We start from the raw sequence: 25,686 nt of genomic DNA, 5'->3' as shown, positions 1-25,686 counted from the left end.
GCACTCCACATCTAGTATAACCCCTCCCTTAGCTGAACTATTTCCATATTGTTTCAAAAAACTGTCTTGGACACACCTAACAAATTTTCTCCCATCCAAGTACCTGGCAATAAGTGAATCCAGTCAATTCGGGCAAGATAAAAATCACCCATCACAACAACTCTGTTGTTTTCACATTTTTCCATGTCTACATATCTGTCACTCCGTCACCCACTGGCTGCTGGGTGGCCTGTAGTACAATCCCATCAAAGTGATTGCACCCTTCCTATTCCTGAGCCCTACCTTCCTGGCCTTACTGGATGAGCCTTCCAAAGTGTCCTCTCTCAGTACAGTCCTTAATCAGGAAGGCAAATCTCCAACACTTTTACCTTCTTCTCTACACCAATTTTCTGCCTATTCCATTCCTATGAAGCTCACTCCTGCGAGATACTTTGTTATGTTAAAGGTTATTATTATAAGAACAATGAAATGCTCCTTGTTTGAACATTGTGTTCTTTTTAACCTACATAGCTGGCACCAAAGCTCAGCCTAATCACTTCAGCGGAGTGAGAAATAACAATGGACAACTTTACAGATGTCTGGGCAAAGCTCAAGGAACTGCATGACCAAGAAATACAAGGTACAGAAAGTATAAAAAAAAGTTAGCTGTTTCATGCAATCCTTTACTTTGTGAATAGATTCACTTTAAAAAGCCTCTGTTAAATACAAAACATGAATATATTGTTGTCTTTTTTCTTCAATTGACATATTTGGCAAGAATGCTTCTTTGCAAAATTTATTCTAACATTGAATAGTTACATTCTTTCAGGAAAGCTACTTAAGAATGCTAACAATGATTAGATTGTTTCTAAAGTTTGCTTTTTCTCCAAGTTAACCTTTTACCTTTGCTGTTTAGGGCTGTACACAAAACTAACTGAAATAAACATGGAGCGATGTCTGTGAGTACAGCATATTCTGTTTTTAATTGTACTTTGCTCTCTTCCTTCTATTAATCCCAATGCTGTTGATGATCGTCCAGTATATGTGCCTTCTTGTTCACAACCCATTGACCAGTCAAACAAAATCCATTATTATTTACCATTCTTAATGTCGAACATCCAATCAGGTTACTGCTTTATTTCTTTACAGGACTATGATCTATCACCCAAGCAGTATTCCAGTGATTTTAGTGCACCTATTCCTTTGCTCCTGTATCCTTCATTACTTGGCTGTACACAATACTGAAAATCTGGTATTACCACAGGTAGCTCTAATTTAGAGTTTACAGCTTTGTGACCCTATTCATGCCACTAGATGCAAAGGTAAAAATTCTGCTTGTCTCTTATGTTCTGACTTAAGACTTGTATCTTGGCTCTTTGTAATCCTTTTCTGTCATTATCTTGATCTCAAAATGTACCATTATATTTTTCTGCGGTGAGTTATACAGAACTAATAAACTTAGAAGAGAAGGAGGTGTTTTGACCCACCATACCTGTGTTGACACGAGGTCAAAATAATCCAGAATTAATCCTGCTGCTCTCTTGGGTTTCTGAATCTGATTTTTTTGTTGGCTGAGTCCATACCAATCCCAGATAACAGAGTGTGAAGCTGGATGAACACAGCAGGCCAAGCAGCATCTCAGGAGCACAAAAGCTGACGTTTCGGGCCTAGACCCTTCATCAGAGAGGGGGATGGGGTGAGGGTTCTGGAATAAATAGGGGGAGAGGGGGAGGCGGACCGAAGATGGAGAGAAAAGAAGGTAGGTGGAGAGAGTATAGGTGGGGAGGTAGGGAGGGGATAGGTCAGTCCAGGGAAGACGGACAGGTCAAGGAGGTGGGATGAGGTTAGTAGGCAGGAAATGGAGGTGTGGCTTGGCGTGGGAGGAAGGGATGGGTGTGAGGAAGAACAGGTTAGGGAGGCAGACACAGGCTGGGCTGGATTTGGGATGCATTGGGGGGAGGGGAAGAGCTGGGCTGGTTGTGTGATGCAGTGGGGGGAGGGGACAAACTGGGCTGGTTTTGGATGCGGTGGGGGAAGGGGAGATTTTGAAGCTGGTGAAGTCTACATTGATACCATTGGGCCGCAGTGTTCCCAAGCGGAATATGAGTTGCTGTTCCTGCAACCTTCGGGTAGCATCATTGTGGCACTGCAGGAGGCCCATGATGGACATGTCATCTAGAGAATGGGAGGGGGAGTGGAAATGGTTCACGACTGGGAGGTGCAGTTGTTTATTGCGAACCGAGTGGAGGTGTTCCACAAAGCGGTCCCCAAGCCATCGCTTGGTTTCCCCAATGTAGAGGAAGCCTCAGCGGGTACAATGGATACAGTATACCACATTGGCAGATGTGCAGGTGAACCTCTGCTTAATATGGAAAGTCATCTTGGGGCCTGGGATAGGGATGAGGGAGGAGGTGTGGGGACAAGTGTAGCATTTCCTGCGGTTGTAGGGGAATGTGCCAGGTGTGGTGGGGTTGGAGGGCAGTGTGGAGCGAACAAGGGAGTCACGGAGAGAGTGGCCTCTCCGGAAAGCAGACAAGGGTGGGGATGGAAAAATATCTTGGGTAGTGGGGTCGGATTGGAGATGGTGGAAGTGTCGGAGGATGATGCATTGTATCCGGAGGTTGGTAGGGTGGTGTGTGAGAACGAGGGGGATCCTCTTTGGGCGGTTGTGGCGGGGGCAGGGTGTGAGGGATGTGTTGCGGGAAATGCGGGAGACGCGGTCAAGGGCATTCTCGACCACTCTGGGGGGAAAGTTGCGGTCCTTGAAGAACTTGGACATCTGGAATGTGCGGGAGTGGAATGCCTCATCCTGGGAGCAGATGCGGCAGAGGCGGAGGAATTGGGAATAGGGGATGGAATTTTTGCAGGAGGGTGGGTGGGAGGAGGTGTATTCGAGCTAGCTGTGGGAGTCGGTGGGCTTGAAATGGACATCAGTTTCAAGCTGGTTGCCTGAGATGGAGACTGAGAGGTCCAGGAAGGAGAGGGATGTGTTGGAGATGACCCAGGTGAACTTGAGGTTGGGGTGGAAGGTGTTGGTGAAGTGGATGAACTGTTTGAGCTCCTCTGGGGAGCAAGAGGCGACGCCAATATAGTCATCAATGTAACGGAGGAAGAGGTGGGGTTTGGGGCCTGTGTAGGTGCGGAAGAGGGACTGTTTCACGTAACCTACAAAGAGGCAGGCATAGCTGGGGCCCATGCGGGTGCCCATGGCCACCCCCTTTGTCCTACTGCATGCTCTTCCTACAATAACTTGCCACTCAGTGGTTATCTGTCCATAGACTGTCTTCCTTTGACACTGCATCCTGTTTAAAAGCCCATTGTGTACCTAGTAAGCTCTAGCATTCAAAGATGTCCTGCCTGTTTATGGACAGAGTTTGAATGGAAAGGCATAATGCCAGAGGACAATAACCAGGAAGCACTGTTTTTAAGAGAAGGAACAAGAGGTTTTGAGGGAGTTGTTTCTCACCCAGAAAGTGGTGGGAATCCAGAAGTCATTGCCTAAAAGTGTGTTAGAGGCAGTGGCATTCAAGATATTTAAGAAGTATTTAGATGAGCACTTGAAATGCTGTAGCATTCACGGCCAACTGCTGGAAAGAAGACTTAGAATAGCAAGATGCTCAATGACCAATGTGGATATGATGGATGAAGGCCATTGATCCTTGCTGTAAACACCGTAGCGCTCTCGCTAACATTTGAAAGTCAGAGATGAAGCTCCATGGATGGGCAGCTGTGCAGAGAGCCCATTGCACAATCTGGCAGTAGGGAATACAATGTATACCTGTGGCATTAGCTAATGAGACCTTTGTCTCTCCTCATTTAGCATCCCTTGTGTTTCGCTCCCGCTGTGTGCAAAGGTGTAGATGTCAACAAATTGTCAACCAGAGGCTGTGCCAGGGATGTGCGACATACAGACGGGCTCAATGCTGTGGGATGGCTAGGGAGTAGGCATCCTGTGTGCTGTACATAGCATGTGACCAATAATATTTCTGTTTAAAACACCTGTGATTGATGTTTGCTGCAGCTCTCTCCCTCATAGGTTAATTCACTCACTCTGCCTACTCCAAGTATGGTCACAACCATTTCCTTCCCCTTTTGATTTGGAACACAATTGACTCTGCCAATGCTTTCCAGCCTCAGCCTGAACATGTCAGTTAGCTCCCAAATATCCACATCCCCTTCCCAGTAGCCCATCCTGAACACCACAGGGTTCATCCTTCCCCACGACCCCAATCAGCCATCTACATTTGTATCCATCTGCATACCTTCCCTGCTCAGCCCTGGCATGTGAGGTGATTATGACAGGTACAGTCATTCACTTCTCTCCCTTTTAGCCAGCATGTTCCTGATCTTGGATAATCCCGTCCAATAAGACAGCCCCTCCCACCCATGCATTACTGTACATGCCCAGCAAATCCTACTGACACAACTCCCCCCTCCCATTTCACAATGTTACAGGACCCACTGCCTAGAGCCTGCAGCCTCCAATCTCAACAATCATATTGCTGAGGCTCAGTAGCACTACAATGGATGTACCTTCCTCCCACTCCCCCTTAGTTTCTGTGAATGGATCCAATGAACCTATTGCGACCCATCCCCTTGCCTGACTTATTCAGACAACCCTTGACTAAGATGTGCACAGATACCTGACTGTTGATATATATCTCCCCAAATGTGTTACCTCTGGACTTGCTGTTTTAGAGCCAATAGACTAGCTCAGACCAACTCCCTGGCCTGTAGAGGCATGGTGCTCTCTTTGCAAACACCTCGACTGGAGACCTGACTGTGCCAATCCCCTTGACTACTATAGGAATCGGTTCTTGACGTTCCATCCAGGTAATGGGTATTAGTTAGGACTACTTCCCTTAGACTTTGAATAATGGCTGCTTGCTTCTGCATATGGCATGTGTTTGCCACCAAAACTGCAGGCACATGGTGCACGTGGGACAGAAACGGAAACAGGAGCTCCAGGAAATACTCTGTGGGTTGACCATAAAGTTCTGTGTATGTGAATGCATGTATTTTAATAAAACGCATCTTAGTTGTATTGACTATCAATAATCAAAAATACAACCTTTTTATCAGAAGTATCATTTGCTAATAGTTCATGCATAACTTACGTTAAAGTAAAATCTACAGAAGTGGTATCTTGTTTGTAAATTCTTCATTTGGACTAGCTTGTATTGTGGTTCTTGTGAATTTCAGTTCTTTTGAAAGTAGCTTGTTTTCCCTTAAAGCCAAAGCAAGGTTACATATCAGCCAATGCACTCAGGTTGAATCCAAAATAACAAAGTGTGGAGCTGGATGAACACAGCAGGACAAGCAGCATCTTAGGAGCACAAAAGCTGACATTTGGGGCCTAGACCCTTCATCAGAAAAAAGGTTGAATCAGGTTGAATCCATTTTTGTGAAGCTGTTATAATATATACGCAGCTGCACAGCTAAGCTTCCCACACATAGATGTAAGTTGTGCAAGTCTTTTTTATGAGTGGGATCAATTCCAAACTCTTTATTTTGCATCGAGTGTTCTGTTCATTTAAAAAGCATTGTTAGAATTATGATAATAGAAGATAAAATGTCAATATATTGAATGTTCAAGCATTATTTTGGAAAAGAAGTGAAAGCAGGCAGTATATGGGTGCTACAAAATAAGATTTGTCCATTCAAACATCAAATCTAGCACACAATTTTGGTCCTCATTGCTGATTAGCATAAATTTGAATTTGCTGAAGAAATTCAATCAGATGCCTGAAGTTTAAGCATTCAAAAGATACCTTAGTTTGTCGAAACACATGGGCATCACCGACACTGCAATAGGTAGTGCTGGGCTAGGGCCTTTTTGAAGTGGGACAAAATTGGGGCAGTCTGTTTGGTGCGAGAGCACTCACACTGTTGTTTCTTGCATTTTTAAAAATTCAGTCACAGGATGAAAGTGTCACTGGCTAGACCAATGTCTGTTGCCCATCCCTAATTGTCGAGAGGGCAGTTAAAGTCAGCCACATTGCTGTGGGTCTGGAGACAAATGTAGGCCACTGACCAATCCCGACCACTCCCTACCTGCACTCACTAATCACCATCTCACCTACCTTCCCCAGTTCCACCCCTCCTCTCTATTTCTGAGTTGCCTTCCCCCTCCCCATTTCCGAAGAAGGCTCCCGACCTGAAACTTCAACTTTCCTGCTCTTCTGGCGCTGCCTGATCTGCTGTGTTCCTCCAGCTCCATACTATGTTGTCTCTGACTCCAGCATCTGCAGTTCTTGCTATTTCTCAATATATGTGCAATGGCAGCTTTCTGTATGACTGAGGGACCAAGAGCATGAAGTTTTCAGACACTGCACTGTGGCAGATCTTAGTGGAAACAATCCAGAAGAGAAGGGATGTCTTGTTTCCTGGGGGGATACGTGATGGGGAGAAGTAGCCTCCAGCTAATTGACTTGCTCTTCCTTGCCCCCTCCCTGGTAGCTGCTGATACTGATCTGCCTGTCCTCATTTCTTATTCCTATTCCTCTCGCAAACCACAGGCAACACTTAAACGGATATCAGAGTCCGAGATCTCCCTTACTCTGGTCAGATATGCACTATGGTAGGGCAGCAAACCATTTACTGTCTTTCGGTGAAGTCCTCAGAAAATTTCCAGAATAAATGACAACATTCTGTTGATGCAGTCTTGAGTTATAAGGAGAGACTGGAAAGGCTGAGACCTTTCTCACTGGAGCGTAGGAGGATGAGGTGTGATGTCATCGAGATTTATAAAGTCATGAGGTGAATGGCAGGTGTCCTTTCCCTAGGGTGGGGGATTTCAAGACAAAAAGGCACATTAAGGTGAGAGGAGAAAGATTTAGAAAAGACATGAGGGGTAACTTTTTTTTAAAGTGAGTGGTTCATGTGTGGAATGAACTCCCAGAGACAGTGATCGATGCAGGCACAGTTACAATGTTTAAAAGACATTTAGATAAGTACATACATAGGAAAGGCTTGGAGGGATGTGGGCCAAGCACAGGCAGGTGGGACTAGTTCAGTTTGGGACTAGTTGGACCGAAGGCTCTGATTCCTTGCTGTATGACTCTAAAACTATGACTTTAACAAGCCCAGAAGTCTTGCAATGTGTTTCAAAAATCCTGTTCAAATGTCCAGCTGATGGTGAACAGTAAAAATGGTGTTATGTCTCAAAGTCACACAAAATCCCCTGAAATGAATTATTTTTCCTGTTCTACTGGCCTTTCATTGGAAGCATCATAAAAAGAAATGTTATCCTCCAAAATAGCATCTTTTATGAGCATTCACAACAATTTATTTGTAAATCAATAACGATTCACCAGGTGATCATCATTGGTGCTGGCTTCAATTCCTTTGCTCAGATGGTGACTCCAATGAACAAGTGCTAACCTGATGTTGCATGTAAAAACCCAACTTGACCTTTACATCTTCAACAGCTTAAGTACTTGAACAAAATCATGCTCTTAATGCATAAATCTAGCCTAACAGCATTATTATTTTACACAGTGATGCACAGAGATTGGAGGAGCTGTTTAGTAAGAACCACCAACTGAGGGAGCAGCACAAGATAATGAATGAAAATGTCAAGAACTTGGAAAACAGGTAGGATGAACTTTTTAAAAAAAGGAAGATTATGTTAGTTTTTTTCTAATTTGTTTCTGAACTGTCAGGCACCTCTTTAAGCTTTAAAGTGTCTAAGGTGCATTGAAATCTTTCAAAAAATATCCCAAAATATACATAATCTGGGGAGAGAGAGAAACATAGTTAATGCTTCAAGTCCAGTGACTCTTCGGAAGCTCTGAACTGCAGTGTTCCAACAAAGTCATTTTGAACTTGAAACATTGCCTTGTTTCTCTCTCCCTAGATGCTACCAGACCTTTTGATGCTTGACCTGTTTCTCCCCTTCCTGCCCTCCTGAAAATACTTTCCTCTTTACCAGTTTTTGGCTGCCGATCCAAATATCTTCATGAATGGGTCAGTAGTAAGCTTTGTTCCATAATTCCATTCTTAGGGAATTTTACATGTTAGGATGCTCCATGAGTATAGGTTTTAGTTGTTATTAGTGCAGTTTTTACTTTGCAGGCTTTGTTGTAATGCCCTATATTGTTCAGACACCACCTGATACTCTCTGGTCCCAGACAAGAGGGACCAGAACACAACCATGCCCAGGGATCACAATGTGGAGCAATACCTAGATGAAAGGACAGATGAAAAACTGCTTGTCCTTTCTTTGAAAAAAGAAGTTGGTTGCTATGCAACATTTTGTGTACAGCTTTGAAGGAAACTATTTCGAGCCCGATTTGTTCCAAGTACCAAATGGAATGTGATTTAGTTTAAATGAGCAAGCACAAGCAAATATTTTGAGTTGTTAGAGAAAGCAAATAGCCCTTCCTTTTGAATTGGGTTTAGTCATATCAGGTGGAGCCCTTTTATTCTAAGCAGTTGATCGCAGCACAGGAATTTCTGGTTTAAATATACATAGGTGAGTTGAGAAAATATAGTTTGTTTGTGTTTTAGACCAATGCTCACAAGCCTTCAGCACAAAAATAATCCAGCATTAAAAACTCTCTGCTTTCTCATTTCTAAATATGAAGCATACAGTATCACCAACTATATCAAATGTGAAGGATTTATAGTGCATGTACTGTTTGGATGAAGATCAGCTATACTCAGTGTGTGACAAGAGAACATGTTACACAAATCATAAATATTGACCCAACAAACAAAGGTTAAAATGGATTACTGACACATGTGGCTGAAACTAGGATTAAACCTAATAGTCTGTGAATTAATAAGATTTAAAGAAAAGTGGCTGGTACAATATAAGCCAAGACTTGTGTTAATTCAGATCAGTTATTGTTTGTTGATAAGATTTCTGTGGACAAGTAAACTCATTTGGCTAGATGGCTAGAGTGTGGTGCAGAATAAAGCTAACAACATGGATTGAATCCTTATACCAACTGAAGTGAGTCTCAGGGCCTGCGTCCTTAACTTGCACCATAGAGTGATCATGGCAGAAGCCAGGCTTGGCAAGCTTTACACGGTGAGGATGCTGCCCAGAGAGGGAATGTCTCTTTATCTTCTTCCAATTATTCCAAGATGAACTTTAATATAGATAAAATTTTAGATGATACACTTAGGAAAAAAACAAGAAGATGATCTATACTTTAGAGAATAAGTAACTAATCCGGATAGGAATGTAGGTGATCAGATCATTAAAAGCAGCATTGTAAGCCAACAAGGGAATTAAAATACTAATGGTATTCTGTTATTTACATCTAAGGGCATACATTTAAAGATAATGATGCTATGTTATACTTGTTGGGGATCTCGGTCCAATCATACTTGGAGTACTTAGCACAGATGTGATCTTCATATACCTTAAATCTGTACAACACACTAATCAAAGGTTTACATTAGGTTACGTGCAGGTCTATGTGACAGATGTACAGTCACCCAAGATCTGGCCAGGAAAAAACAACAGGAATTTGAAAATTCTCAACTCCAAAGCCTTCAACGTATTTCCATTCTCAGTAAGAACTACAAAACTCTCCATTGCAACATTTTCTACTTGGTTTTTCATAGTATTGTATCTTACTTCTGGTTGAACATTTCACAGCAAATGAAATCAGTGGATTGAAAGAAGAAAACAAATTGCTTCATCAAGAAGTGAGAAAGCTAAAATATTTCTTGGAGTGAGTAAAATGAATGGTCCTTATTACATTAGTCATATCAAAATATTCTTTTAAGTTCCTGTTTACAAAAGTGCTGTGGTGTTTATGGTCTGAAGAATAATGTTCCTACAAAAAGATCACAATTTAAACAATTATTTCTTCACATAAAGTATGAATTAAATTTGTTTTTTCATCATGAATGAACTCCTGTGAACTCAGGTATATCCAGTAGCTACTAACGTTTAGAACAATTCATATTACAGAACATTTCTGAATGATATGGCTCATTTGGAATGGCTGAATGTCGTCAGCTGTCATGCCTGTTTGTATTGAGTTTGAGCAATCTTATCATGGATGGATAAATGCCTCTATTCTTCCAATTTTTAGTGACTAGTGATATAAAACCTGATTTTCTGGACAATGAACCACCCAAAATGCGGCCATTAAAGGGACCACAAATAGTCACTAAGACAATGCGCAAAAAAAGTTGCAGAAAAATTCCACAGAGCCGGGTGAAGTATATTTCTCAACGTTTCCATAAAAGCTAAGCTACCAGCTGGCTCAGTATTGGAGTCAAACCAATTTCTCACCCTCTCGCAACTTCTGTTTGCTGCCGTAGACATACTTCTGGTGCACAGAGATGTGAGAGTAAATCGTGACTTATTGTTACAATTGCAAGGAGAGATTATCAGAAATAAGAATGAAAGAGGAGGTTAGAAAATGCTTGCACAGGCAGTTATTTGAATGTGGAATACTCTCCTAAGCAAAACGTTGTTGAAGAAAAGTCCATTTGTAATGCCTATAAAGCCAATCAGATAATTACTAATAACATGTCATTTCATGTTGTCATAAGAGTAAATTGAAGGATATGGAAACATGGCAAACAGTGGAAAAGACAAATAGCTCACAGAATAGCGCAATGCATTCATACTGAGGAGGGCTAATGGAATTTCATATTCCCAGTGACAACTAACAAGATTAGACCAGCCATCCACTTTATATCCTGTCCAATTGTGTATTGCATAGATCAATAAATTGGTCAACCTAATCCCATTACTACCCAGGCAAGCAAATTTGATTGCTAATTACCCCAGTCTTTCTACAATAGTATATGGGAAGCACATGAAGAAACTTCGTCAGCATTTGATAGTAACAGCACTCTTTCTTTTTTATGTACTGTAATGGATTTGTATGTGCTTGCCTTTTGAAATTTGACAGAGCTAGGCAAAATCAAGTATATCCAAGAGGAAACCGTTCTTTGTCAGACAATGCCACACCTGCAGAATCAGTCTTGACTACTAAGAGGAAACAAAGTTTGGATTGTTCATTCAGTTCTTTTCAAGATCATCAGAGCCTTAAGCAAGAGTTTAAGCCTTCTACAGAAGGTACAGTGATTCTTGAATGTATTTAATAGTTAATGGATGCTTACTTTAATGTAAATCTTTGAGTACATGAAAATATTTTTATTCATTTTCTGTTCATTTTTGCAATGGCATTATTTCATGTTGTCCTGGAATAATCTAGAAAACTATTGAAACTTATTCAATTATTTTCATCAACTCATCAACCTTTTGCAAGAGACAAGTTTGCGCATTGGAAGTTTCACTTCATAAATAAATGCTTGATATATCCACAATGTTGTCTCATGCTGAACCTCAGGTCAGATACATGGGCAGCTGAAGTGGTGTGCAGCTAAGCTTCAAATATGATACCAGTGGCATGAACGCTGTCAGGTCCATATGGAGGAGGGCACTCCTGGCTTCCTGAGTCAGACCATTTCCTAAGAAAGGCACCTAAAGCCCAGCATAAGAGTTAATGTGGTGATTCTGTAAGCTGATGTAGAACTTGAGTGAGTGAGCAAAATATTGGCAGATGGAGTTTCATGGAGGAAAGTTTCAGGTCATGCATTTTGTTCGCAAGCAATCAAAAGGCAGACATTCATTTAAAATGGAGAGAGAATCCAAAAAAGTGCAGTGCAGAAGGGTCTGGGTGTTCTTCTGCATGAGAAACAAAAGTACATTCAGAAGTGGCTGGCAGTTAAGAAGACAAAATGAATTTGGGCTTTTATTGTGAGGAGATTGGATTTAAAAATAGGGAAATATTGCTACAACAGTACATGATGTTGGTGAGACCACAGTTTTGGTCTCCGTATTTAAGAAAGGATGGATTGGCATTGAAGATATTTCAAAAGACATTCATTTGCTGATTCCAGGGATGAAACAGTCCACTTATCAAGAACAGCTAAACAGTTTAGGACTTTATTCATTAGAGTTTAAGAAGAATGAGGGGTGATCTTATTGAAAGATTCTGAGGAGGGTCAACAGGGTAGATGTTGAGAAATATTTCCACTAGTGCAGCAATCTCAAACTAGGGCACACATTAACAGAATGGGAGGGTGGGGGGTACACTCATTTGAAATTGAGACGTGAAGGAATGTTATCCCTCAGAGAGTAATAAATGTCTGGGATTCTCTATTCAAAGATGTGGAAGCTAGATCACTGAAAGAATGTAAAGAGGGGGTTGACAGATCGTTGAAACAGTGAGGAGTGGAGCATTCTGAGGAGCTGACTAGACAGAGGAGTTGAGACCTGAGCCAATCAGTTATGATCTTATTGAATTGCAGGGTAGCCTTGAGGCACCAATTGGCCTACACCACTCCTTTTTCTCATGATTCTTCTGATCTTAAGAGCAGAAGTGTGAGAAAAGTCTCTGCAAGTCATGATGGACCAAGCACAACAAATTTCACTTGACCAACTCTTAAAAATGGAAACATTCTGCCCCACTTGTGTGATATAGAAGGTTATCAGCATTCACAGATTTTCCCTGCTACAGTGACTTCACTTAATAGCCAGACAAAAGCAACCACACTTTCTGCACATTTTAATTTCAAAATACAGACTGAAAAATGGGGGCTTTTCAACCTTAGGTTTTAGCAACCTTCAGGCAAGAGAGAAAATAAAAAAACAAATCCACAAAATTTGTAGGTAGCTGTGAATGATTTTAGCATTGATGAGAGAGCATGTAATACTCCAAGTAACATTCAGTCAGTAAACTGTGATCCCTCAAGTATTACTGTACATTTGTATGGCTCCATTCATTGCTTTATTAGGAACAGAACAGAACAATCACTTGGTTATATTAACTATTAATGCAGAGCATGTTGCCCACATAAATGAATGTTAAAATTGTGTATAAATATACAAGATGGAGCTTTCAATTAAAACGTGAGTCATTGCTGCAAGGTTCACCTAGATGTGAATTTCTTAAACTTGCAGGGGTCAGTAGTAGACACTCTATTCTGGTGTTCAGATAAGGCAATCAAGTCGAATTTTACTGTTCCCAAAGACAATTGCACCTTGTTGCTTCCCTTACACACACACACACACACACACACAGCTATTATTCCTCATTGTGGCAGTTAGGCATTGGCCTAGTCTTTTCATTGATATCTCCAAAATGCAGTTTGGCCATAAGCCTTCGAACTCAGAAGCAAGTGTGCTGTCAATGCACCATAGTATCACCATGGGTATACATTGACAATTAGAATAAGGGAAGCAAATGGATATTCAGGCATGTTTGAATGCACATTTCTATATTTTTGGACAATGAGGTGAAAATTCTCTTCAAGGTCTTAATATTTGCTCATTTCTATTTTCACTTTTAGGTAGTTCCACTGCCTCGAAAATGTCTGTTTGTCGTAATCTATCTGAGATACCGTTATTTAATTTGGTAAGTATGGAATTATCTAATTGTTTTCTAATCCAAACAGAACCCAACACAAGCTACCTCAGGTTTTTAAACCCAGAATTAATGTCATGTTGAGAGTCAGGAAGCAGAGGGACTAAATTGGTGCCATCAGTCTCAAGCTGACATTTTCCCAGAGTGAGACTTGGTAAACCTTCACACACATGTCTCAGTTGCCCAGTGTCTCACAGTCTCCTGTCCAAAGCCAGCATGAAGTATAGCAAGCCTACAGACCTCTGTGAGATGTCAAGTCACAGGAGGCCAATATCAAGAACCAAAGGAACAAGCCCAGCATTCCTTTAATTACCAGGTGGAAGTTCAGGAAATTGTGATATGGAGAAGGTATCCTAGGCAGAGAGCATCTAAACTGACCTGGTAAAGTTAAGAAGCATATTCCTGTTTCTCCTGGAAAATAAATCAATCAATGTAAAACAAACAGATTTTGGGCTTCTTCCAACACAAACCCTTTTGTTTTAAACTCACTCAAGGGATGTTGGCATCTCTGACTAGGCCATCCCTAAATGGCCAGAGGGGAGTTAAAAGTCAACAACATTCCTGTGGGTCTGGAGTCACATGTAGGCCAGACCAGGTAAGGATAGCAGATTACATTCCCTGAAGGAGATAAGTGACCAAGAGAGGTTTCTCCCCCTGACAATCAACAATGATTTCATGGTCATTGTCAGACCTTTAATTCCAGCTTATTTTCAATTGAACTGAACTGAATTGAAATCAACAGACGCCACCATCACAACAGATGCCATTATCTGCCATGATGGGATTTGAACCTGGGTTAATTAGCCGAGTTTCTGGATTAATAGTCCAGTGATAATACCACTAGGCCATCACCTCCTCTGTTGGTGATGGGAGAGGCACAAAAGATACCCATAAAAGACCATTTGTTAAATTAGGCACTAATGATTTTTTGTTTCTTTTTTCTTTAATGGGATGTGGACAGCATTGGCATACTTAATTGACTTCAAGCTGCATGATTGGCTGGAGTCACGTAGAGGGCAGGCCAGCTGATTTCCTTCCCTAACTTCATTAGTGAACCAGATGGGTTTTTAATCATTAAATAAATGAATGTTTCATCATCACCATCATGGAGACTTGCTTTCAATTCTGGATTTATTAATTGAATTTAACTTCCATCAGCCAACATGGTGGGATTTGAACTCTCAGTCCCAGAGAATCAACTGGAGCCTCTGATTTCTAGGCCAAGAACTGTGCCACCAGCCCACCATTTGTGATATTTTGTTCCCATAAAATCTTGACACAAATTCTTAAAGAAGAACCCTACGCTTTCTACCCAGTGACTTCTCCACCTGCTGTAGTGGGCAGTTAAAAATAAGGCCTTCAGAGAGTTAGCTCTCGGTGGGAACTTCCTAGGGGAAATTTAACTGCCCGTTCACTCACCTAGTTTCAGCACGCAAGATTGCGAACCCTTTAATAAATGGAAGGCAACAATTAATAAGTCATTGTTTACACTTGGAAAGCCTATCATATTGAATCATCTGGCAACAATTCATGCAATTATTTTCACTTGAAATGACTGGACTTGTATAGGAAGTAGAAAATGTATAGAAATTACAACAATTAATCAGTCAGAAATAAATAGCTTTGTACAATGAGTATCAGAAATCATAATAGGTTACTTTTGGTTTAGGACTTTCTTGTCAATGGCTGATTATTATTCTGAAGGCAGTAATTAGGTGCCCAGTATTGAGTATTAATTGTCAGGCGCAGTGCCACGTTGGAGTTAGATATAGTATTGAATGGGTTAAGGATACTGTAATAAGTCACCTTTGCCAAAGGTCAGTTTTCAAACAGCTGGGATTTTAACAATCCGAAAAGTTTGCAGGCTAAACATACTCTTCAGAAGTAAATTTCCTCACCAGACAAAGATAAACCTTCAAAAGGCAATCAGCTACTGTTTAATGTTCATTGATCATTCTTTTCTTTACAAGTTTTGAACAACATGGATAAGCATATGGATAATGATGGGATAGTGTAGGGGGAGGGGCTTGGATTAGTTCACAGGTCGGCGCAACATCGAGGGCCGAAGGGCCTGTTCTGCATTGTATTGTTCTATGTTCTATGTTCTAAGTTCTAAAACAAAAGGAATATAAACATTAAGTATTGATAGTAACTTCTACTTCGTTTCCAGTATTTTAAACACTGATTCCAAATTTGTAGCTTTGAGTTCAGTTCATCATCTCTGTACTATTAGTCCAGGTTGCTGGAATTGTTAGTCTATGCACACAAAGGTACTATACCACATGGATAAAACAATGTGATACTCATTATAGGAATGTGATATTGTCATGCATACTGGTTGGGCATGATGGCTCAGTGGTTAGCACAGCATGCTTCACAGCGCCAGGTATGTGGGTTTCACTCCAGCCTTGGGTGACTGTCTTTGTGGAATTTGCACAGCCTGCTTGTCTTTGTGTGGATTTCCTCCCACAGTCTAAGCATGTGCAGGTTAGGTGGACTGGCCATGGGAAATTCAGAGTTACAGGCATAGGATAGAGGGCTGAGTCTGGGTGGGATGCTCTTCGTAGGGCTAAAGTGTGGATGCAATGGGTCGAATGGTATGCTGCCAAATTTCATGAAAGACCATAGACACCTTTCTGCCTTAGAGAGAGAAAATTGCTTGTGTATGGTGTGGTAGGGCAATAGGCCTTAATGAACCACTACAGCCAATACAGGGATTGGTTCCATGCTATTGAATCTTGACAGTGTTCAACTTTTAAGGAAATCCTGTTCTGACAGCAAGACAAATTAATTTGCTTATTAACTGCAAATGTGTTAACAGCAATTAACATTCATTCAGAACTGTTTTTGATGATAATTATTCTTAATTCTAGCATCCCCAAAGAATATCTAACCAGTTGCATGGAACGATCGCAGTGGTGCGTGCTGGTACTGGTGCTGGATCATGCCGTACACCAGAGAGAGATGCTACTACAGCACAGACTAGTGTGAAAAACCATGAATGTAGACAGCATGAGTATGTAACATTTCATATTGCTACAGGAGGTCAGCACTGACAGATGCCAAATTTTAACAAACATTTGAAAAAAATTATTCAAATAGTGACATTTAGGAATTGATTTTCTAGGCAACTTCAGAAGTTGGCTAAATAGTGCCTCCAACAAGGCATCAAAACAATAGAGATAGTAAGAACTGCTGATGCTGGGGTCTGAGATAACAAGGTGTGGAGTTGGAGGAACACAACAGGCCAGGCAGCATCAGAGGAGCAGGAAAGCTGACATTTCGGGTCGGGACCCTTCTTCAGAAAACAATTAAGCACCTGCATAATAGACAACTGGGCCTAACTAGCACTTCAAGTCAGCACATTTTCCAACATAGTTCACTTGCCTGGAGAAAACGTATTTCAAATGATGCAGTTATCATTCTGGGGATCAGATATGGATGGAGTCAGGCCAGCCTTCCCACAGACATACATCAGAGGTGGCCACAAAGGCTGCCAAGGCAAAACGTTCAAAACCTGTTCACTTTGGTTCTCTCAATTTTAGCCCACTTTTTTAAAATTAGACACCTAATACCCCTTATGCCAAACCATGTCCTCCACCCATCTCCACAACTCCTTAGACCACAACTTAGTACTAACTCAAGCCCCAAGCCACTACGTTTTGTCCTTACACACTCCACGCCAACTCACTCAAGTATCTATCGTTGGCAGAGTTCAAGAGCCAGATTGGAATTGAATAAAATAAAGTTGAAATATCTGATACAAAGTTCTCTAATTAATAAAAAGTTGTTCCATTATGAAGGCCTGTTCTTTACCTTTAAAACTTCATCTATTTTATCCCTTAGAAAAACAAACATTTGTATTCATAACCCCACATTAAAGACAGCAAAGTCTTCCATAGCCATTTGGAGCTATCAGTACATCTGTAAACTTATAAACCCCAAACTGTCATTGCAGGAGGCAATGATTGATAACACTGTAATTATAACACTTGAGGTATTAATGGTAAACAGCAAGCAAAACTACTATAGCAGCTTTTTCTCAACTCCCACACTGCAGGGGCAGACAGTTGACTGTTTAAATAACGTGACAACTCAACAGTTCTATAGATGTTACTCCCCATTTAAGAGTAATTAAAGATTCACACTCACACTGCAAGTCAGTAGAAAAAAATGGTGTCCATTCACCTGGGATGTCCACAAATTGGAGTCACTTTCTGATCCTATCTCCCCGCACCTGCCCAAAACCTCACATTGACCCACTGTCAAAATAAAATCTGTTCTAAATAGCAGCAACACTTCTGGAACCACATCTCACCCATTATTTTTAATGGTCTTTTTGGGTCCACCTTGTGGTGGACAGTACCAGGGACCCAGGTTCAATTCCAGCCTCTGGCAACTGTCTGTGTGGAGTTTGCACATTGCCCCATGTATGTGTGGGTTTCCAGCGGGTGCTCCAGTCTCCTCCCACAATGCAAAGGTATGTAGGTTAGGTGGATTGGCCATCTTAAATTGCCCATATTGTCCCATGATGTGCAGGCTAGGTGGATTAGCCATTAGAAATTCAGGGATAGGGTAGTGGATGGGTCTGAGTGGGGTACTCTTCGGAGGTTCAGTGCGGACTCAATGGGCTGACTGGCCTGCTTCCACATTGTAGGGATTCTATGAACGTGTGTGACTAAAATGTTGGAATACACCTATCTTAAGAGCTGATCTCGGAATATAAATATGGACATAAACTGAACTATACTTTCTGACTAATGTAACGTTGATATTAGTTGACCAGATGTCATTATAACAATTTTCCTATCCTGATTTCAGGGAGGTATATAACTTTTCTAAAGATTGCAGAAGAAGTAGACATCTTTCAGAGCAGCCAGACATGACAAGGCAAAAACACAACAAAGAAGAAAAGGATCCACCTCTTTTCTGTTCAAAGACTGAGGAAACAATTGACAGATCTGTGGAGAAACCTTTGGATCTATCAGATTACAGTAAAAACAAAACACCATCTTGGTCCACTGACAGAAGTGAACTGTCCATACAGTTTGAGTCCAAGAAACCAAGACTCAAAGAGCCAGCAGAAAAGCCACATACTCACAATAATTCGCCAGGTGGAAATTCCAGGGACAGTTCACACTCTTATGAAGCAGTTGCCAAGGTGGTGAGTGTTGAAACATCCAGTAAAGATGAGACACAGATTGTGTCGAGCCCTAAAGATGGATTAAAATTGAGTGACAATGAAGAGAAAGTGTACAAGAATTTGAACATTAAGGTGTGTTATCATGTTTTGTCATGAATAAAATATCAGTGCTATGGAATTACTGTTATCTTCATTTTTGAACAATACCATTCAATATTAAGCATAGATCGCTCATGCCAGAAATCAGGAAAAGGCAACTATAAATGGATATCATTGGTTAAATATGTCTGAAGCTGAAAGATATAAAATTAATACTGGAGTGTTAAAGAGAGTTTTCATCACTTTGTCAATCAATTAAGTGGTAAAACTCAAGGAAGCAGATACAAGGAGCAATGTTCCCTCTAAACCACTTTACTATGTAGCTACTAGAAGGGTCTGTGCATTCCAGTTGGCAACAGATGCATTGACTTTCAAGTCCATAAGTTACTATCATGCACAGACTTCGGAGATACATACAGCAGTAGGAAAACATAATGGGAACACAGATTATAAAACTATAAGAAATAGGAACAGAAGTAGGCCTTTCAGCCTTTGAGCCTGCGCCACCATTCAATAGGATCACGGCTGATTTGACATTTCTCACGTCCACTTTCCTGCATTTTCCCCATAACTTCTGATTCCACTAACTGGTTAAGAATCTATCTCAGGTTTAAATATACACAAGGACTCTGTCCCATAGTTCTCCATAGCAACGAGTTCTAAAGTCTCTCAACCCTCTGAGAGAAGAAATTCCTCCTCATCTCAGTCTTAAATTAGCACCCTTTATTCTGAGACTATATCCTTTGGTCCTAGTCTCGCCCACAAGGGAAAACATCCTCTCAGCACTTACCCAGTCAAGCCCCTAAAGAACTCTATATGTTTCAATGAGATCACATCATTTTTCTAATCTCCAGTCAGTAGAGGCCCAACCTGTTTAGCCTTTGCTCATAAGACAATCTCTCTATACAAGGGACCATCCTAATGAACTTCTCTGAATTGCCTTCAGTGAAACAATACCTGTACTTAAGTAAGGGGACAAAAACTGCTGACAGTACTGCTGATATGGTTTCACCAACAACTTGTGCAGTTGCACTGAGAATTCCCTACTCTTATACTTAGGGGATACCTGTACTTACTTACTGACTTACCTGTTAACTTACTTGCTTAATTTTAGGGAAACTGATGACCTAGTGGTATTATCACTAAACTGTTAACCCCAAGACCATGGTAATGTTCTGGGTATAAGGGTTCAAATGCTGCCATGGCAGATGGTGGAATTTGAATTCAATAAAAATCTAGAACTAATTAATTATGACTATGAAACTATTGCTAATTGTTGGGGAAAACTCATCTGGTTCAATAAGGGAAGGAAACTGCCATCCTTACCTGGTCTGACCTATATGTGAGCCCACACCCACAGCAATGTGGTTAACATTTAGCTTCCCTCTACGCAATTAGCAATGGCAATAAATGCTGGCCTGGCCAGTGATGCCTACATCCTGTGAATGAGTAAATACTTCAACTCCCTTGAAACAAGGGCCAACATTCCATTAGCCCTCCTGATTACCTGCTCCACCTATATGATAGCTTTCTGTGTTTCTTCATTGCATTTGTAATACAATCTTTTTAAATCTGTAGATTAGACACTAATTTGTTTTAATTTGCTTTTCCACTTTTGTCATACATTTATTCATTTGTTGCCCATCCTTCATTGATTTTGAGAAGGTGGTGATGAGCTGCCTTCCTAAGCCAATTAGGTTGAGACCTAATGCCTGATGGGAAGGATGTGAAGGTAAACAAGTGCAACCTTACATGACATTAGATCAGGAACTAATCTTACCTGACAGGCACTTAAAGTATTTATCTGTTATTCCTGCATCCACATTTTAGCAAAGACATGGAATAATTAAAGTAAAAGAGATAACACCTACATTGCTCACATTCCACATCCCACTACTCCACCAACATTTATTAAGCTGCATCAGATGTCAGATCTAGATTGTGTATTTCATTGCACACACGTTATAAAACATCCTTTCTCACATGTTAAATGAATGAACTGCTTTAGGAAAATGTAAAATAATTATTAAACCAATATGAAAAGCTTGTGATGTTAGCAGAAACTAAGTATACCCATTTCAGTGATTAATGTTGTAACTTTCTAAGATTTTTACTGTCTAGTAGCCATACAGAACTATGGTAATGATGCACTCAAAACCACAAACACCTCGGTATTTTAGTGCTAAGATTCCTTTTCTGCTGGTTACACAAGAATGCCAATAGTGCAGAGTGGGGAACCTTTAGGATTAAAATCACAATTGCAATCAAGTTGACACTAAATGTAAGTGTTAACAATTTTTTTGCATATACGCATTATATTTAAGCTTTCGAGTAACAACAGTCCACCACATAAGCTGCTTAACTTACGAATCAATTACTAGCAAATGTATTTTATTTATTTTATGTTTTCGTACAAGCAAAGGGAAGAAGGTACATTCTGGGTCAGTTGGCATAACAACTCAGTGCCATTAAAAATAAGGAAGTCTTTAAAAAATTAAATAGACAACCAATAGTTACTGCTTTTCATACAACTAAAATAAGATAGTATGTTTTGCAATTAGTTTTAATTTCATAGTTGCACTTTTAAGTTTATATGTTAACTGAAAAGTGTGTTGTGGTGTCCTATATGTACTGTGCTATGCGAGTTGAGATGGAGGATCAGCTGCTCTCCTTGCAGGCACAATATGACAGCAATTCTAAATCCAGAGAGCCAGATGCCAATCCAAGGATTAGAATGAAACTATGCACTAAAGGACCCAAGACCCAGAATGGAGGAAATCCAAGTGGTAAGAATACTGGCCTTCAAAAACTATTAGAAATTTCTAAAATGTATTCATTGATTTCAACTTCCAGCTACATATAAATTGAAGATCTCACTTGTTAGGGGTGGGAAAAGTTTCTTTCTAAAGCCACTTCTGATTTGGGTGTAATGTTGAAAATAATATTACTTATCTATGTGTGATTTGTAAGTATGGATGCTGTTAGTGGCATCAAAGTTATCATAGTGATAGTAAATGTGACAGGTTGTATCTTGTATTTTATATACCATATTTACATATATCATTTTTCAATTATATATAAAACAAAACCCTTCTGGTTCACTAATGTCCTTTAGGAAAGGAAATTGCCATCCTTGCTGGTTTGGCCTATATGTGACTCCAGACCCAAAGCAATGTGGTTGTCCCCTGGGCAATTAGGGATGGGCCATAAATGCTGCATAGCCAGTGATGCTCTCATTCTGTGAATGAATAAAGAAAAAAAAATTGTGATTATCCCATGTGCAGTTTTTTCAGTAGCTCGGCTTTTCTAAATAAAATTATAGTTAACCAAAATTGTTTTCTTTGTCAGTAACACACCCCTATAATCTTGTCAATAGAATTGGTCATGGTATGTTTTGACCAGAAAATTCCTGAGATGGTCATCAGGCTGACACCCAGTGAATTTAGCTAAATTATGTGTTACATCCATCGCACTATGCAATTCTCATTATTAAGATTCTGAAGTGATAAAGATGTTGAAATGGCAAGTATTGATGAACAAATTTGCATTTTCTTTAAACCATTCTAATAAACAACAGTAATCCCTGTAAAAGAAAACTGCCCAAGTTCCCTCAGAAGGAGCAGGAACTGCAAATAGCCACAAATTATATTGGTTATCTTCTAATTTAAAATATGGATTATAAATTTCCATGTAATTAACATATTTCTTTTCCTCTTCCTCAGTGGAAGTTCATCTGCAATTTTTGAACATGCAGCCAGACATGCATGATCCCCCTCAATGTGAGGTTAGTACAGAAGTTAAGACATGGATGTACCTTAATCCATAAGTGAGAACTACTCAGAGCTTTTAAATGGCAATGTTGTGAATGAAACATAAAGATATTCTTTGGCATGTCCTTGGTTATTCTCCAGTGATTTTGTTACACCTATGAAAAGACATTTTGTCAAAGTTTTTGTCATGTACTTGTCAGGACTTTTCTCAAGAGTACAAATTCAACGTGAAAAAAACAAACATTTATACCCCAGGAGAGAAAACTGCTGATTTGTTGGTAAGTGGGCCCTAACTTATAGAGGCTTTGCCATGAAGAACTTAACTATTAACCATTAACACTGACTGTCAGTTTACAGACAGACATTGTTAAATTTGAAACCGGGTAGCTTGACTCTGATTGGTCATGGCATTGCCCTGAGAAGTGAATGAGAGAACGGTTGTCAGCTATTTTGCTGAATTAAAACAGTCACTGAGTGTGTACATGTTCTTTCTGATTTAATAGTCGTAGCTTCAAAATTATATCCAAATCAAAGTTGGCTTTAGAAAGAAAATTTTCTTTAAACTTATTGATTGAGATGTTCACTTTACATGTGGATAGAAATTGAAATCAACGCATACATGTTAGAAACTTCTAATAGCTTTTGATGGTTAATATTCTCACTACATGGATTTCGCTGATTCCTGGTCTTATGTCTTTAAGTACACAGTTTCACTGTAATCCTTGCGGGGCTTTGTTACTCAGCTCAGTTGACTGAATGGCTGGTTTGTAATACACGGTGATACAAAGAGCAAGTGTTCAATTCCTGTACCAACTGAGGGAAGGTCCGCAATTGTCTTCCACAGTAACATAGAAACAGGAGTAGTCCATTTTGTCCTTCAAGCTTGCTCTACCATTCAGGAAGCTCCTGGCTGAACTGTAGCCTAACTCCAAAAACCCTTTGGCCCATTTCCCTTCATATCTTCATTTAATAAAATTTTATCTCTCTCAGGGTTAAAAGTTAACAACTGATCTACTATCCACTGCCATTTAGGAAAGAGAGTTCCTAACATCCATTACACTTTGTTTGTAAAAGTGCTTCCTGACATATCACCTGAATGGTTGGCCCTAATTCTCAGATTATGGCCCCTACTTTTAGAATGCACAATCTGTGAAAATAATTTATCTGTATCAACCCTGTCTTTTCCTGAAGTCTTTGATCAGATCACCCCTTAATCATCTAAATTCTATAGAAAACATGCATAATTTGTATAATCTCTCCTCATTACTTAACCCCTGAAGACTAGATAGCATTCTTATAAACCTATATTGTACTCTCTCAAGGCCAATGTATCTATCCTAAAATGTAGTGCTCATATCTGCACACAGGAGTCTAAGTGGGATCTAACCAGGGCTTTCTTTAACTGCAAAGTAACTTCTGCATCCCTGTACTCCAGCCCCCTAGATATAAAGGGCCAGCATTCCGGTAGCTCTCTTGATTACTTTCTGTACTTGTATTTTAAAAAAATCTATGCACCTGCCCTCCAAGTTTCTTTCAATGTGTTTAACTGCAGATCATCTAGAAAGTGCATTCATTTTCAGTCCAAAATGGATAACCTCACATTTTCTTACAATGAACTCCATCTACCACCGTTTTGCCCATTCACTTAGCCCAGCAATATCCCTTTGCAATTTTATGCTATCATCTACACTGCCTATGATCCCTCCTAACTTTGCATCATCAGCAAATTTTGATATATGACTTCTATGCCACTATCCAAGTCGTTAATAACTAACATGAGTAATTATGACTCTAATATGGATCCTTGTGGAACACTACTGATTACATCTTGGCAATTTGACTAACTACTCATTAGTCTCAATTTGTGTCACCTGCCACTCAACTAATTTCCCAGCCCTGTCAATAATTTTCCCACAATTCCACATTCTTCTACCTTAGTTAACAGTGTCTTAAATGGGACTTTATCAAATACCTTGTGGAGGTCCATATAAACAACATTCATAGACATTTCCCTGTTCACCACCTCAGTCACCTCTTCAAATAATTCAATGTTAGGTATGACCTACCTGCCATTAATCTGTGCTGGCTGTCTCTAACTAACTGAAAATTTTCAAAATGTTCAGTTACCCCATCCTTGATTCTAGCATCCAAAAGAGTCCCCACCACAGATATTAGATGAACTGGTCAGTCATCCTTTGGTTTTCGTCTTTCATCCTCCTTATAAAGCAAAGTGACAAGTGCGATCTGCCAATCCAGAGGGAGGCCTCCTGTGGTCCCCTACTTCCTTTAACATGCTCTGATGAAAACTGTCAGGTCTCAGGGATTTGTCACTCTTTAATTCCATTAATTTCCTCATTGCCATTTATTACTTACATTAATTTTATTCAGTCCCTGTTCCCAATCTACTATTAATTTTCTCAGGACTGCTGGCAAGCCATCCTCCTTTTCCATTGTAAACATTGAGGCAAAGTAATTATTCAACATGCTTGCCATCTCCCCATAGCCATTGACAATAAGTGCTCTTTCAGCCTTTAGTGGGGCAACATGTCTCCTGGCCACTGCTTTCCCTTTATATAACTATAACATTTCTTCTTATTGATTTTGATGTTCAAGGGAAATTTCCTTTCTTAATCCCTTTTAGTGGCACTTATAAATGGTTTCATGGGCCTTTCCTGGTCTTTGTGTGTTTCCCATTCAGCAGGATCTGTGCTGTTTGTTTTTGTATGCCTTTTAATTTGGTTGTCCCTTTAATTGTCCGTGGCTGATTTTTTTCTGTGAAGTAAAGCTTTTTCCGGCTAGGGGTGTAAGCTGGTTCTGTACTGTGTTTCTTTAAACTTCATCCTCTGTTCTTCAGTTGTTTTATCCATTAGGAGATTTTTCCAGTTTACTGTGGACAGTCTCTGTCTCGTATTGTCAAAATCAGCCTCAGTTAAATCAAAATCACTCGTAACTGATCCATGGTTTTTGCTTTCAAAAGCTACATTGAACTAAATCATGTATGATCACTATTTGATAAATGTTCACACACAGTTAGGTTACTAATTAATTCTGGCTCATTATCCATGACTATTGCTTGTCCCCTTGTTGCATCCAGGACATATTGTTGTGGAAATCTCTTCTGGACACACTCTAGGAATTTCTTACCTTTCAGAAACTGCTTGTCTGCCCCGCCAAATCTATGTTAAAGTTAAGATTATTTTAAAACCTTTGTCACTTCAAAATGTTGCTTTACTGGGATTATTTAATGTGATGGATATAAATGGAAAATTAAGTTGTCTCTCAAATAACT

The 25,686-nt window shown here is 40.1% G+C and overlaps 1 protein-coding gene across 4 annotated transcripts in view; it reads left to right on the top strand.

The window, feature by feature from the left end:
- Positions 1-25,686, top strand: part of LOC125461430 (uncharacterized) — a 103,116-nt gene that overhangs the window by 35,860 nt on the left and 41,570 nt on the right. For 2 of the 4 annotated variants that reach the window (XM_059652759.1, XM_059652758.1), the window contains 11 exons: positions 511-619; positions 896-938; positions 7,480-7,575; positions 9,394-9,506; positions 9,593-9,668; positions 10,866-11,032; positions 13,312-13,376; positions 16,259-16,401; positions 18,207-18,660; positions 21,305-21,413; positions 22,350-22,411. In XM_059652759.1, coding sequence (XP_059508742.1) covers positions 559-619; positions 896-938; positions 7,480-7,575; positions 9,394-9,506; positions 9,593-9,668; positions 10,866-11,032; positions 13,312-13,376; positions 16,259-16,401; positions 18,207-18,660; positions 21,305-21,413; positions 22,350-22,411 — 1,389 coding nt within the window. In that variant the 5' untranslated portion in view covers positions 511-558. The remainder of the gene's footprint in view (positions 1-510; positions 620-895; positions 939-7,479; positions 7,576-9,393; positions 9,507-9,592; positions 9,669-10,865; positions 11,033-13,311; positions 13,377-16,258; positions 16,402-18,206; positions 18,661-21,304; positions 21,414-22,349; positions 22,412-25,686) is intronic. The other 2 variants (XM_059652761.1, XM_059652760.1) reach the window with 2 other exon arrangements.

The sequence above is a fragment of the Stegostoma tigrinum genome, chromosome 19 (assembly GCF_030684315.1).
Source record: "Stegostoma tigrinum isolate sSteTig4 chromosome 19, sSteTig4.hap1, whole genome shotgun sequence".
In the NCBI taxonomy this organism is placed as follows: domain Eukaryota; kingdom Metazoa; phylum Chordata; class Chondrichthyes; order Orectolobiformes; family Stegostomatidae; genus Stegostoma; species Stegostoma tigrinum.
Note: the sequence above shows the minus strand (reverse complement) of the source record. Positions and strands in the feature narration are given on the sequence as shown.